Source organism: Macrotis lagotis, chromosome X (assembly GCF_037893015.1).
Source record: "Macrotis lagotis isolate mMagLag1 chromosome X, bilby.v1.9.chrom.fasta, whole genome shotgun sequence".
NCBI classification, from domain to species: Eukaryota; Metazoa; Chordata; class Mammalia; order Peramelemorphia; family Peramelidae; genus Macrotis; species Macrotis lagotis.
In genome coordinates this window covers 250,237,164-250,252,145 of record NC_133666.1, presented here as the reverse complement: position 1 = coordinate 250,252,145, position 14,982 = coordinate 250,237,164, and the positions used below count along the sequence as shown (strand labels likewise).

Below are 14,982 nucleotides of genomic sequence, written 5' to 3'. Positions count from 1 at the left end.
CTAAGTTCTATTATGACCAGGGTACATAACCAATGTTGAGATATGAGACTAGGACTCAGGTATATATAATCCAAGTGCAAATTTACACCTGTGACTTAATCTTCTTAGTGCTGTGGTCTAGCTCACCATCTAAGATACAACCTATCACTAGACTAAGGTAAATTATAGGACATAAAAATCTCCAGTAAATGACATAACTTGACTCCATATGTCATTCTGGGTTTTCAAACTAGACCTGCTTTTACAACTTATTTAAAACTAAGGAAGGGATGCTTTTATTTGTAATCTAAAAATTCTTCTCCTTAAAATTTTGTTCTTAATAAAGGTATACAACAGGATGATGGATGTTTATAAGTTCTAGGTAACTGAACATATTGTAATAAGAATTTAATTTATGTGGACACTTTTTCAAATTGGTGAAAGTATCTAATTCACAAAAAAACCAGATGGGAACAACTGAATAATTTTCTTTAAACAAAAGTACTCTACTTAAATATTACACAAAAGGAGTACTCGAGATTTAATAAAAAGGAAACCCTAAAAAAAATTTCAAAAAAGCTATCCATCAACAGCAAATAAAAATTACAATTAAACAAATTATCTACAAAAAGATTCAAAGCAAATGAAAAGGCAGTGTTTGCTAACTACTTGCCTGACTTTATCCCTGAATTTCACAATTGGCACTTTTGCTGGAATCAGCTGAGGTCTCTCAATGTAGTCTGCTGAAGAAATAAGAAAAATATAGTGTATATTAAATATTTTGACATACTTTTTGGTACTCTAAGTTTCTCACATACAATTCAAGTATTTATAAAACTGAAATCATATTTTTTTTTAAATCATAGAGTCTTGAGAGATTAAGGGACCAAACCACAACCACAGATGACAGTGACCTCTCCTTCCTCAGAAGTCTCTTAGCACTGCCTTAAAGTCTTGTAATTTCCTTTACCCTTAAAGCCGGTATAGGAACCTGTCTTTTCTCTAAGAATTCTGATTCTATGTTCTATGATCATCATGACAAAATTAAGGAAAAATTTACTCAAGTGTATTTCATTGTGATTTTTCTTAATATAATTTTCCTCACTTCCTAAGTTCTATTAACTTCATTCTAAAACAAAAGTAGTCATTATTTATGCATCTGCTATCATGGTCACAAAATATCTAAGGGCATCTACAAGACTTAGTAAGTAGGTTTATTAATAACTGTTAATAATTAATAATTATAATTGTCAAAGCTACAGATCAAAGTAAAAATTAGAGAAGGAAAGTAACTTGTCTCAAGTCATATATGATAAGAGAAGATGGAGAACCATTCAGTCTAGGGTTCATCTCTACACTTCCATCTAATATTTAATCTACATTTCATCCCTGCTCTTCAGCTGTCATCACAGGAAAATGTAAGCTTCCTTCAAGGCAAGAACTATCTTTTCTTTCTGCTTGCATTTATAAATTTAAAAGCTTAGCACAGTGCCTAATGCATAATAAACATTAATAAATGTTAGCTGACTGAACAGCGATACACCTATTTATTAAAAAGCAGTAATTCACATCAAATCATTTAGCCAACACCTGGCCTTGAGTTCAAAAGTACTTTTGAAATAAAAAAATTCACGTAAGTTAAATGAATAAGTTTCACTGTGATTAATGCCATTTCTAAAATATCTAAATAAGAAATTCAGCTTAGAAAAATAATGAGAACTTGGCTCAAATAGTGTCACTCAATTCCAAATAAGTTAACATTTAATCCACCTTTATTCTGAAAAGAAATTACCACCCCCCAAAAAGCTTTTGAAATAAAAATGCCTGATTCACCAAAACAAGCAATGCAAACTGATACTTTGCTATCCTTCATTCAGTTACGTTTTGCTATCCTTCATTCAGTTATGTTAAAACAAAGTGAAATAGAAAACATGACGTTTTAAAAGAATTTTAGCAAAATTCAAAAATAAGTCAATTCAACAAGCATTTATTAAATGCATACTATATGCAAGGCATTATGCTAGTCAACAATAATACAGAAACAATGAAAATAATCCCTGCCTTCAAGCTTACATTCTACTAGGGAGATCTAAAATATGCACATAAGACTAGTACAAGGAAGATTGAGTAGAAGAAAAACAAATAACTTTTTTCCCCATATTCAATTTTATCTTTTAAATTCTTTCAAATACACATTAAATTCAAGGTATAGTATTTTTCATCTCCAAAATTAAATGAGCTTCAATTTCTTGATCTGTAAGATAAGGAGGTTGGACCAAATCTATAAAAAATAAATTCAGACTGGATGTCATGCAAGGTTTCACCTAACTCTAGGAATATGTTCATTCACAGACATACAGACCACACACCCCTTTCTAATTCAAACTCTGGGATCCTATGACACAACAATAATCCAATTTCTTTTATATAAAACTTTCAATCTCAAAATTATCACACTTCAATATATGTCCTTGGCATATACTGATAAAATGTAAAGTTATACTCTGATTTTAGGTAAATGCTCAGGCAAAAGGAGAAAGAAGAGAATGAAATAGGAGTCAGAAATAATGGAGTTAGGGGAGCCAGAGGTACTAGATAAAGTCCTCACAATCTGCTCCCTCCACAAATTCTTCAAGGTTTAATTGGTTCTGAGTATCAACTCTGATTTCAAAGTCTTTCCTAATTACATTTTAGTATCTTCTTCCAAACTGTCAAATTATTGGGGTAAGTGTGTTGATTGTCACAGTCATCTGTGACAATATTATAAATACTTTAGTAGAGTGTAAGCTCCTTAAGGGGTAGAGAGATGTGGGGGGAGGGGGGTGCTAACTGATACTTTTGCATCTCCATCCTAGGACTGAGCATTGGTCCTTATTTTGTGGATTGACAGACAAGAAGCAGACAAGTAGGAGAATGAGAAGAATTTGAATACAGGGCCTCTGATTGATCATATTTCATGAGCAGTTTCTATGAGAAGCTGATATTGTTGAGAAGATTTCAGAATAATTTCCAGTATTACAATGAGTAGGCCAATAAGGTCAAGGTTTTTCTTTTCTTCAAGCTTTCACACCTCTTTATGGAAACCCTCGTTAAAATCAAACCTAACACTACACATCTGTTGCCTTCTCCTGTCTCTAGTTCTTTGGCCATGCTACATCTCCTATAGCTAGAACAGCTTTCTCCTTCACCCCATTCCCATATGCTACAGCCCTTCCTCCCCTTCTAACATCCAAATCTCAAAGGATAATGTCTCTTCCTAACCACCAGAACAAAGCATTTCATTAACTTAATAATTTTTCCTGGTACTTTGCCTGCATCTTTCTTTGGTACTGATTTCCTTAGCCCTTATCTTACTGTTAGCAATGTCCTTGTATTTCCCTCATTTGACTATAAGTTTGAGAGCTGTTGTGTCCATCAAAAAGCACTTATTAGAATACCTACCCTGTGTTAAAACAATGTGATAGTTATGGAGATGAAATATGAATCATGCAAACAATCCGTGCTTGCAAAGTGCTTACATTCTTCTAAGGAGAGAAATATATCCCAAAGACTTAGAATGTCTTAGTATAGTACCTGGGCACTTAATAAATGTTATTACTTTATTGATCTAGTCTAACCTCTTCTCTTATCCCCTCCTTCAAGGAAAATAAGACCCAGAAAGATTAAATAATGTGCCCAACATCACAAAGGTTTGCTGCTGTTGTTGTTCAGTTCTTTCAGCTGTGGCTGTCTCTCTGTGATCTCATGTGGGGTTTTCTTGGCAATCCTAGAATGTTTTACTATTTCCTTCTCCAGGACTTTTTTCAGATGAAGTACTGAGGCAAACAGGATCACACCACTCTTAAGTATCTGAGGCCAGATTTGAACTTGAGTCTCCCTGACTTCAAGCCTGGTGCTCTATTCATTGTACCACCTAGCTGCCCTTGTCACACAAGTTAAGTGGCTGGACTGAGATATGAAGCCCAGTAGTGCCTCTAAACCCAGCCCTCCTTCTACTGCAACAGTCAGCAAAGTACTCCCTAGGGACCAAATAGAACCATTTTATTTTTAAATAGAGAACCAAGAAACACTGAAACAGTCTATTATGTGCCAGGCATTCTGCAAGGCTCTAGGAATACATAACCAAAGCAGAAACAGACTATGACCTCAAGGAATGTACATATAACTGGAGAAAACATACCTATTACAAGATAATTTTCAAGAGGAATCATGAGATCAGGAGATCAGGCTCAAGAAGGCTGTTTTTGGTAGTAAGTCTTGAGAGCCTAAGGATTCCAGGAGGAAGAACAACATTCCAGGCATGAGGAAAGTCAAGGCATTGTGACAGAAGGCAGATTTCAGGAAATAGCAAGAAAGTCAGTCTGTCTAGACTAAGTAGTGAACAAGACTAAGTACTTTATAATAAGGCTGGAAAAGCAGGTGATGTCAAATTCCAGAATTTCAAACAAAAGTTTGTGCTTTAGCCAAAAAGGAAGATGGAGCTACTGGAGTTTACTGAGCAGAACTGATACATTAGATCCCTGCTATAAAGAGGAGAGAACTGAGGCAGTATGACCAATTAGGAGGATATTGCTGTCATCTTGGTGAGAAGTGATAAGAGCCACAACTTGGATGATGGATGTATGAGGAAAATGACAAAGAAATGAGCCACACTTGAAGTAGGGTCAGGATGTGGCAATTAACTGAGCCCATGAGCTGAGGGAGAGTGAAGAGCTGAGACAGAAACAGGAAATCAAGCAGGTTTTAGGGCAAAAGCAAGTCCTGTTTCAGTTATGTTGAATCACAAACCTCTACCAGACAACTTGTTCAAAATAGCCAATGGAATGACTGCAGAAGGGAAATGGGCTGGCCTGACAAATCAAGGTGTAATCTGCATAGAGGCAATTAGACCCATAGAAGATGATGAGGCCACCAACTGAGAATATAGAGAGAGTAAGAGAAGAGGAGGACACAAGTTAAGGTTTTAGGTTATTCAAGCAGAATTATAGTTATGTGATTGAACCATGTAAACTAGTACACAGCAACTTCATACCATAAGAGAAACTGTCACCTATTTTTATAGTTTTTCATATACATCTTATCTCTTTTATTAGACAATCTAGCAGCAATCAAAGGAAATACATGTAATACATGTAAATTGTTTGATAAAACTAAAAGTACCATATAAATGTTGCCTATAATAAGGTGATTCAGTGATAGCATGAAGAACCTTAAGTCAGCAATACTCTTCTTCCTGAATTTAGGTCTGGCCTCTAGTAGCATGACCCTGGGCAAGTCACTCAACCCTGTTTGCTCAGTTTCCTCACTCATAAAATGAGCTGGAAAAGGAAATGGCATTCCATTCAGTATCTTTGCCAAAGAAACGTAGATGGACTTATGTAGAGTCAGGCATGACTGAAAACAACTGAACAATATTACTATTATAATGATTATAGTAATATTATATACTGTTATGTCCCCCACAGAATCTAGTACAAGAAGTTAAATAAATATTTGTGTTAAATGAATCATCACTTTTCATTTATAGAAGTATGTTGGAATTCAATGGAAAAACAGAATTAACTTTATGTAACATTATTTATGACATCATGAAGCATAGGGCAATAAATGAATTCAAAGCATCTGAGACTTACAAAGTCTAGTACAGAAATGTTTTTGGACTAAGCTGAGTATATATCTTGCTTCAGTCTTCTGATTTACCTGAAATAAATATTAAAAAAGTTATAAATATATTTTTCTACCCATTTTCATTTTCCACACCTAACTTGAAGTTAAAGGGAGTATTATTTAAAAAAAAAAGATTGTAACAGAATTCAGTTTTCATTTTTCTCAAGTTTAAAAGACAAACAAACATATAAATCTTATAATCCTTAAAAATTTCTAGATTACATCTTAAATTTTAAATATAAATTTGAACTGAAAAGCAATCATGTAGCTCCTTTGACCTACTAAAAATTATAAAAAGCAACCATATTTCCAACAAAATGAAGTACAATTCTAGATTCTGTGAATTGTTCAGGTATTAGCAACTATAAAACTCAAGGAGAAACACTAATGAATAACAAGCTAATGTTTGAAGAGCAGAATAAGTTTTTCTTTAAGAAAGATATTGCAACTGGAATTCATGTTAAATTCACAATTCTGATCAAAAGAGTTAAGAGTACGAGCTTACCAATTTTCAGGAAAACAGATAGAATAAAATAAGATTAAGTCTTCTTGAAGTTAACAAAATCTTTACTTGGTGAAAGGGGGAAAAAAAATCTCAATCTTATAGTGCCCCTGGGTTGTCATTATGAAATCAATTACCATGGCACTATAGCTCAAGAAGAATATTTGTAATGGAATGTTCTACTTAAAAGAATGCCTGATAATCTAGTTTGATGCACAAGGAGATGAACATAATAGCTTCTGGCAAAACTTGGGGGAGGGAAGTGATATATCAGAATTTTCTTATTAAGAGTCTAGGGAAGTTTTAATTTTAAATTATAATGCTTTCTTAACTGATCCTTTTGAGATCTCTTTTAATATTCAGAATTATTTTCCCATTTTTTTATACTATTCAAATGCCAAAGAAATACCACTTATTTTCTGGAATAAGTCACTTTTCTGAGTTGCAGTTACTGGAAGCCATTATTGTCCAGGGAATCATAAAAATTTCTAGTGAAAATTCTGCTTATTCAACTTTTTAATTACTCCAAATAATGAGAAACTATTTTTAAATGTCAAAGAAAATAAATATTTAGAGTATGCCATTACTAAATATCTAAATTGGAGGAAACAGAGTCCATTTTAACCTAATGTTCTTCCCCCCCATACATTATAACATTATAACTTAGTGACCTTCCAAAACAGAAGGTGCCTCAGAATAATGCACAGATCTTAAAATCTTATGTAGTACTGGCAGCACTGTAACTTCTGATTAACTTGTTAACTTTCTCCTAAATATATCTTAAGAGAGAAAGCATTTTCCAACTTCCCTTAAGTTATATGCAAGTAAGAAAATATTAGTAACTAAGAAAAGATCATAATAGTATTAATTAGCTAATTTTTATATTTTTGAATGATTTTGATAATGAAAATTTTTAAAAATGCTGAGTTACTTACTGGCTGCTCCTTAACAACCAGGCACAAATCACCATCACTGCTCCTTGTACCAAATCCATTCAAAGTGGATCCAACCAAAAAGAGTCTGCTCTCTAATAAAAGAAAAAACCATGAAATTTAAAAAATATAATTGTTATTAAAGTATATTAAAATTTGAAATATAAACTTTATTAAGGATAAAAAAACATACGTGGAAATATCCATTGAATTTCTCTCTCCAATTGTGTGCGACACAGTTCTTTCTTCTTCAAATCACACATTCGCTGCTGACATACTTGAAATACGTTCAATACCTGCTGACTCAACTTTACACCCCCCCAAAAAAAAAACTTTAAAAATTCTGTATTTTGGAAATTAAAAAATCCTGTTTAAAATTTTAACAAATTATATTCAATTATTATTTAATAAATTGTCTATAAAACATATTTCAGCTGCCTATGTCTTATTATTCTTAAAAAGTCTATTTCATATTCTCAAAAACCCCTCAAAAGGCATATCTTCTAAGTTTCATGGTTAGAAGGGGTCCCTTTATAAGCTATAATTCCTTTCTTAAATGGGACAGAGAAAGGACAAGGGTAGAGGACAAGTCTGCAAATGTTAACATAAATTTGCTAGGAAATTAACTGACAATTTCACCATCACACTGAAACTTTTTCAGATGCAATCGATACTGAAAAATTCATAATTCAATTCACTTGAACTCATTTATTAAGCACCTACAAGTACTATAAGCTAGATACTGGAAACAAATGCAAAAAGGTAGCCAGTCCTTGTCTTCAAGGAGCTTACACTCTCCTATAGGGAAATATTTACACACAAAAAAGGGAAATACAAAATGTAGATGAAGTAAATATAAAGTATTAGTGAAAGACAATATTAACAACTACAGAAATCAATATAAAATTAAAGTGTATTCCAATTCTAGCATCTAGAAATCTATGGCTAAAGTTAATAAAACATAAATACACATCATGAATAATAGCCAAGTGAAGATTCAAATCCTGCTTTCAAAGATTAAGAGGAAATTCTAATCATTTTGGACACATACTGAGTTACACACACACACACACACACACACACACACACACGTGTGTGTGTGTGTGTGTGTGTGTGTCTGGCACAATCTGGCACTTTGATATAAAGAGTACTAAGCAATTCATGCTAAGACAATCCTCTGCCAAACTAACATCTCTTCTTATTCCAATTTTACTTGTATGATCCTGATATTACTATGTTAAACACAGAAGGAGGATCTCTGAAAAAATCTCTAAAAAAAATAGGTAAATTAGTGAAGATATTTTGAAAACAAAACAGACACTATTCCAACACTTTAGATCTAGAGAGAGCAATTAGCTTAAATAAACAGCTAACTAGAATTCTGATATAACAATGAAATATGGATTACTTGGAGGAAATGCTAGCATGCTAAGAATTGTAATGGTAATTAAAGATGAATAAAAAATCCAATACAAAAAAACAAAGAAAACACTACTATTTAGGAAAGAAAAAATAAGAAAGAACACCAGGTTACATGAAATATCAAACTATCTATTCCTTAACTCTTCAAATAAAGAAAGAAATGAACTTCAATGGCAGCTTCATTAATTTTTGATATGTATGTGAAAAAATGCCTTGACTATCTGGTTCTGGTTCAAAGTTAATACTATTTACCATCACTATACTCTATATTTCAAACAAACCAGACAAGTCTGTTCAGTTTCAAACAGTCAACAAGCATTTTTAAAGTAATTACTACAATGGAGCTTCATGCATATAAAAAGAGGCAAGAGAAGATGGCATCTAAATAACTAGATACATACAAGTTACATACAGAATAAATGGAAGGTATGATATTGAAAGAAATGAACTAGGCAGTTGGGGCTATGGAGGAAGCTTTGGAGGAAAGGCCTCCTGCAAAAGGTGGAATATGATCTGATTCTTAAAGGAAGCAAGGGAAACTCATAGGTGGGGAGAAGAGGGCTGAGCATTCTAGAAGTGGGGGACAGCCTGTGCAAAGGAGAAGCAAAATACTATTCAAGAAACTGCTGTTAGAATAATCTAGCTGGATCATAGAGTGAAGGAAAAGGAGGAAAGTATAACATTAGAAAGGTATAAAGAGTTGTAATTGGCAAACAAAGGAATCTATTTTTGATCCTGGAGATAATAAGGAACCACACAAACTTTCAAAGTTGGAATCAGGTTTGCTATTTTAGTAGTCAGGTAGTGAATGGAATGGAGAAGAGAGAGATTTGGGAAAAGAAGACCAATTAGAAAGCTAGGCAAAAGCCCAGCCAAGAGGTGGCTATAACATAAGAGATGCTGTGAAGTTAGAAATGACAAGATTCTACAAAAGATTGGGTACATGGGGTAAAACAGAATAAGGAGTCCAAATTACTACCACAGGCCTAGGTGACTAGAATGGTGTAACTTTTACAATAATAGGAAGGTCAGAAGAGAAGGAGATTTGGAGCAAAGATAGTGAGTTTTACTTTGGATATACTGAGTTTTTGATGCCACAGGACATCCAATTAGAGATGTCTAGAAGACAATTGTTGATGTGAGCCTGCAATTTAACATAGAGATTACGGCTAGAGATATAGATAGGCATTATCTGCACAGAGAAGAAAATTTTACCACTGGGTGCTAACAAAACCTTCAAATGAAACAATACAGAGTACCTACCTCCCAAGATGACTGAGGATCAAATGAGATGATAAAATAAAATAGTAACTGAGATAATTTGTAGTGTTTAGCACAGTACATAACTAATAACAGGCACTATATAAATAGTTATGATGATGATGATGATGATGATGGTTGTTGAAAGTTATTATTATTAAAGGGAGAAAAGAAGAGAGCTCAGGACAGAGTCTTAGGAGACATTCACAGTTTCCAAGTATGGCATAACCAACAAAGGAGACTGAAAAGAAAGGTTTAACAGATGGGGGAAAAAAACCAATAGAGCAGTGCAAAACCTAGAGAGAAGAGATTATCCAAGAAGGTGTTGATCAACTGTGTCAAATGCTACAGAAAAAAAAAAATGAAGATTTGTGTGCCAAACTGTTCACTGAACTCAAAACTCTATCTACCCTGGGCACTTACTTGAGCTGTCATCTATTTCTATAATGGATTCTCTCAGATTCTCTTCCTTCTTAAAGGAGCAATTCAATTTCTACCTCCTCCCTAAAACTTTTTTTGCTTCACTTGTGCTCTCTCCCTCCTCAGTTTTCCATATAACTATATGTGTATATGTTATGTTTCTCACCCCAAATAAGTCTTGAAAACAGAGATTGTTCTGTTTTTGTACTTGTACTCCCAGTCCCCAATACAGTGGCTTGAATATTGTATGTACCTAATACTTATTGAATTAAGTTAATTCTTTTTAGAAATTTAACCTCAGATCAAGAAAGGGTTTACAGGTTTTATCCATCAGATTTTCAAAGTGGAGTTATATATTTAATTATAAATTATAAATATGCACTGTATTAATAATTACATTGTTAAAATTATACAAAGATAGAAATTAAAGGATAAGGTAAACCCTGAAATAAACAAAAGAATCATAAGATTTAATTAGTAAAGAGTCACAAGTTCAGATATATGTTCTAAGAAAATCATCTTTCAGATAAAGCATCAGCCTTGGAGTCAGGAGTACCTGGGTTCAAATACGGTCTCAGACACTTAATCACCTAGCTGTGTGGCCTTGGGCAAGACATTTAACCCCATTTGCCTTGCAAAAACCTAAAAAAAAATCATCTCTCCAGTTATGTGGAAGATAGATTGGAGGGTTACCAATCTGAAGGCCAAGGAAAGCAATTAGGAGATCCCTACAATAGTACAAATAAAAGTAAGAGGGGCTGAGAGTCTGGACTAGGGTAGAAACTCTGTGAGAAGAGCAACAGATTGTGTTGTTGGAGGTAGAAATGGCAAGACTTGGCAACTAATTGGATACAGAGGTTAAGGGGAAAGTGAAGAGTCAACTCTAATACCTAGGTGACTAGGAAGGATGGTAGTGCTATGAACAGAAATAGGAAGCTTGTTTAGAGGTAAAGGTATTGAGATAGAAATTCATTCATTCCTATTCCCTTTGCTTTTCAATCTTCATCACCAAAAAAAAAAAAAGAATAAGGTCTGGGGTCTTAATTAGGAGTCAATTCACACAATACCCACACCACAGCCAATAAAGACACAGACCACCATACAAGCATAGAGTTTGTTTCTTTAGTAATAAGAAAGGGTGCATATACATTTGGGGGCAAAAAGGGAAGGGAAACGTTGCCTTTATGGCTGCTCTGAGAGCCTGGATCTGGTTAGGTAATAACCTCTTCGAGAGGTTCGCAATAGTCAAGTCACACAGGAATTAAGTAGTGCAAAGGGATAGAGTAGGAAAATGTTGAAGAGGATGAGGTAAAAGTGAAAGGGTAGGAGACAAGTCAAGGAATGATAAAAGCTAATAAAAACAGCTACCATTTATGTACTACTTACAAGTCAGACACTGTGCTAGGCCCCTTATCATTATCATCATCTCATATGCTTCTTACAACAAAGCTGGGAGTTGCTATTATTGTTTCTATTTTACAGATAAGGAAACTGAAGCAGAGCTGAAACAATCTGCCCACGAACACAAAGCTAGTATCTGTTGCTGTGGGGAGCCAGCAGGGGTGAAGGAAATAAAATGTGTCCCATCTTCCTATTCTCTGAATGACTGATTACACTCTCCCCTTGTCCCTAACTTTGGACAACATTGTTTCAGACTTGGAGCTAGGCTAATCAATCTTGTAGCAGTTAAGGGTTCAATGTTATTGCCCCATACCTGAAATGTACTCTATCCTTATCCTTGCTCCTTACCTTCCTTCAATACTTCATTCAGGTACTATCACCTCCTCTAGGAAGATTTCCCAGAATAACCATCTTTTATTTCTCTTGCATTCCATTTGCATATGCACAGGCTATACTTAGTAAAACAAAAGCTTTCTAAGTTGGGGGCTGTTCTATTTTTGTCTTTGTATCCAGTGTTTAGTAGGTGCTTAATAAATAAATATTTGTTAAATTGAAATTAGATTGTTATCTTGGAATTCTAAAATTCTTCTTTTTCTTATCTCCCTTTCCTATTCTGGCTACAGTGAATAGGAATAATTCTCCCATCCCAAAAAGTTGCTGAAGGGAATTCCTTGCAAGAAAGAGAAGCTTCTTCAGTAGGTAGCTGTTCACTTAGGAATCCCCATTGTTTCTGTTAGGCTAGGTTCTTTGGCACCAAGTAAACAGAAAAGTAGAGTGAACTGATAGGATAAGATTCAGACAGATGCGATGCTTGTAGCAGATGAAAAGAAATATTTCAAGAGACAGTTCAAAGTCTGTCTTTGTAGTTAAAAGAAGGCTATGAATTTTAAAATGAACAAGTAGTGGTAGGAATGTGGATGACACAGATCATATTTATTTACATAGGCAAGGCAGCTAGGTGGCACAGTGGAGAGAGCACTGGACTTGGAATCAGGAAGAAAGGAGTACGAATCCAGCCTTAAACACTTCACACTTACTAGCTGTGTGAGCCTGGGCAAATCCCTTCACCCTGACTGCCTCATATTCAGGGCCATCTCCAATTGTTCTGATCTCTGGTCACTGGACCCAGATGGCTCTGGAAGAGAAAGTGAGGCTGCTGACTTAGCACAGCACCCTCTAAAACTCGAATCCAATTCATGTGTTTGTCATGGCATCACCTCCCTGATATCATAAGTCTTCTTCAAGTACAAAGGATAAACATCATCATCTACATAACATCAATGTATTTCCAATGAAAAAGTTTTATTGCTGATGTTTTAGGTAGATATGATTTTAGTTTCAAGTTTAAAAGCATAATTTTTATCTCTAAAAGTTTCTCCATTCTTTCACATACAAAAAGAATTATACAGAATGCCTTATCCTTTTCTGATTCTCATCAAAGTCTAAGTGCTTGTTTTCCTCTAAAAATTAATTATAGGAGCAAGTAATTTTGCATTGCAGTTGTTACCAATGCCCCAAATGAGACTACATATTTGAAAAGTTACTGAAAATTTGGAAGATTAAAAATTGAGTTTTCATCCAAATATACACTGTCCAACTTCTGAATAACATCATAATCTATTCCCAAAGACATTTTAAAATAAAACTAGCAATAAAGTTACTGTTAGAGCAAGTATATTTTATTGTAAGGAACAGTGAATATATTTTAAGGCTTCTACTTTTTTTTTACATTCTTCTGGAAAATTTGTGAATATCTTGACAAGTGTAAAGCTGACAGGGAGACTTTACACGCTGTTCTCGGGACACATTCTCCATCTGTCAGATGCGAGATGGTTTCCTGCGTTAAAACTGTCTTGGGGGAAGGGACAGGAGAAGAGGTATTTTTCAGATGGGAATGCCGAACAAGATCTGAAACTACACACACACACACACACACACAAACAAAAAACAATAGCAGTTTCCTACAGAATGTTACCTGCTAGCTTTAAAGGTACAGATGTGAGCCATCCAAATTAGCACTGTTGTAGAAAGAGAACTGGATTGGAAGTTCAACTAAAGTGAGATTTGTTGATCTCTAATATCTTGTATCTTAGTGATTCTAGTCTAGGAAGGGATCACAAATCAAAACTAGGAATAAGAGAAACTAGTTTTCTGATTAAGACTTTCACTATAAATTTATTCCAGTTTCCCCATAGCTATCAGATTCAATACACATGGAAACTGCTGATAAAAATTTTCCATGAAAATAAAACCTCTTTTGAAAATTAACTTTTTTCCCCTCAAATAAGCAAACTATAAAATTAAATAGGCTAAGATGGTACTTGTATCTGAAATATCATAATGTTTTATAGAAAAGGATGGTTAATTTTTCTACTTTATCAGAATATAAGAAAATCTTGCTTATTTGGCCTGTTACTCAGGTGGCTTTTAAGTTATTTCTTATTCCAATTGTCCTCCCTCCTCACTTTCTCTGCTTTTGTTCACTTTTAACTATTCCTTTAAAATTCCATTCAAAAGTTACTGCTGTGAATCTGCTCCTCAGACATTACACTGCACTTTATACTACATTCTCTAATGCATGTATCATATTACTGCATAACATAGCAATTTTTATTTGATTTAGAGATCATAGCTAATAACCACTTACTAATAAATTATAAGTTTTATTAGAGAAGACATCTATCTAATAAACATCCTTTCATCTCCAGTACCTAGTTTTCTGCACACAGGTACTAAATGTTGATGAACTATGTATATATTTAAATAAATAAAATGTTATTAATTTAAAATGTATAACTTGAAACATAGCAACAATGATTTTGTCATGAGAGTATTTTAATAAAAATAGTTCTTTATAATTACTGTAAATTAATGCTCCTATAAAATATTTGTTCATTCTAATACTTTGAAAAACTCTTCCTGCAATGTTACATTATTATTGTAAACCATTCCTTTATGGATCATGAAAAAATAAATCTTAAACTAATCTCAGAATATTAAAAACTTCTTAATTAGGTCTTATGTCAATGAAAATTACATCTATGATTAAGCTAAAAATAAAATTCTTTTTTTTTTTTTTTTAGGATTTTGCAAGGCAAATGGGGTTAAGTGGCTTGCCCAAGGCCACACAGCTAGGAAATTAATTATTAAGTGTCTGAGGCTGGATTTGAACTCAGGTACTCCTGACTCCAGGGCCCATGCTCTAATTGCACCACCTAGCTACCCCAAAATTATCTTCTTTTAACAGAAGTAGGAGTTAAAGTGATAACATAGCAACTTTTTTCAAGACATATGATGGATGGAATGCAACAGTATTATTAAAGAATGTCCTTCATACTTCCATAGTTATATTTTTATTCATCAGAAAAATCGCATATTAACCTTAATCCAAGAAGAGGG

General features: G+C 33.9%; 1 protein-coding gene across 3 annotated transcripts in view; it reads right to left on the bottom strand.

The window, feature by feature from the left end:
• The window catches only part of TENT2 (terminal nucleotidyltransferase 2), a 78,676-nt gene that overhangs the window by 57,677 nt on the left and 6,017 nt on the right, over positions 1-14,982 (bottom strand). For all 3 annotated transcript variants that reach the window (XR_012472046.1, XM_074204283.1, XM_074204284.1), the window contains exons 5-8: positions 7,274-7,388; positions 7,084-7,175; positions 5,613-5,679; positions 653-722 (exon numbers count right to left, since the gene is read on the bottom strand). Coding sequence is in view for 2 of the 3 variants with exons in the window: in XM_074204283.1 (XP_074060384.1) it covers positions 653-722; positions 5,613-5,679; positions 7,084-7,175; positions 7,274-7,388 (344 nt within the window). In the remaining variant the exon portion in view is untranslated. The remainder of the gene's footprint in view (positions 1-652; positions 723-5,612; positions 5,680-7,083; positions 7,176-7,273; positions 7,389-14,982) is intronic.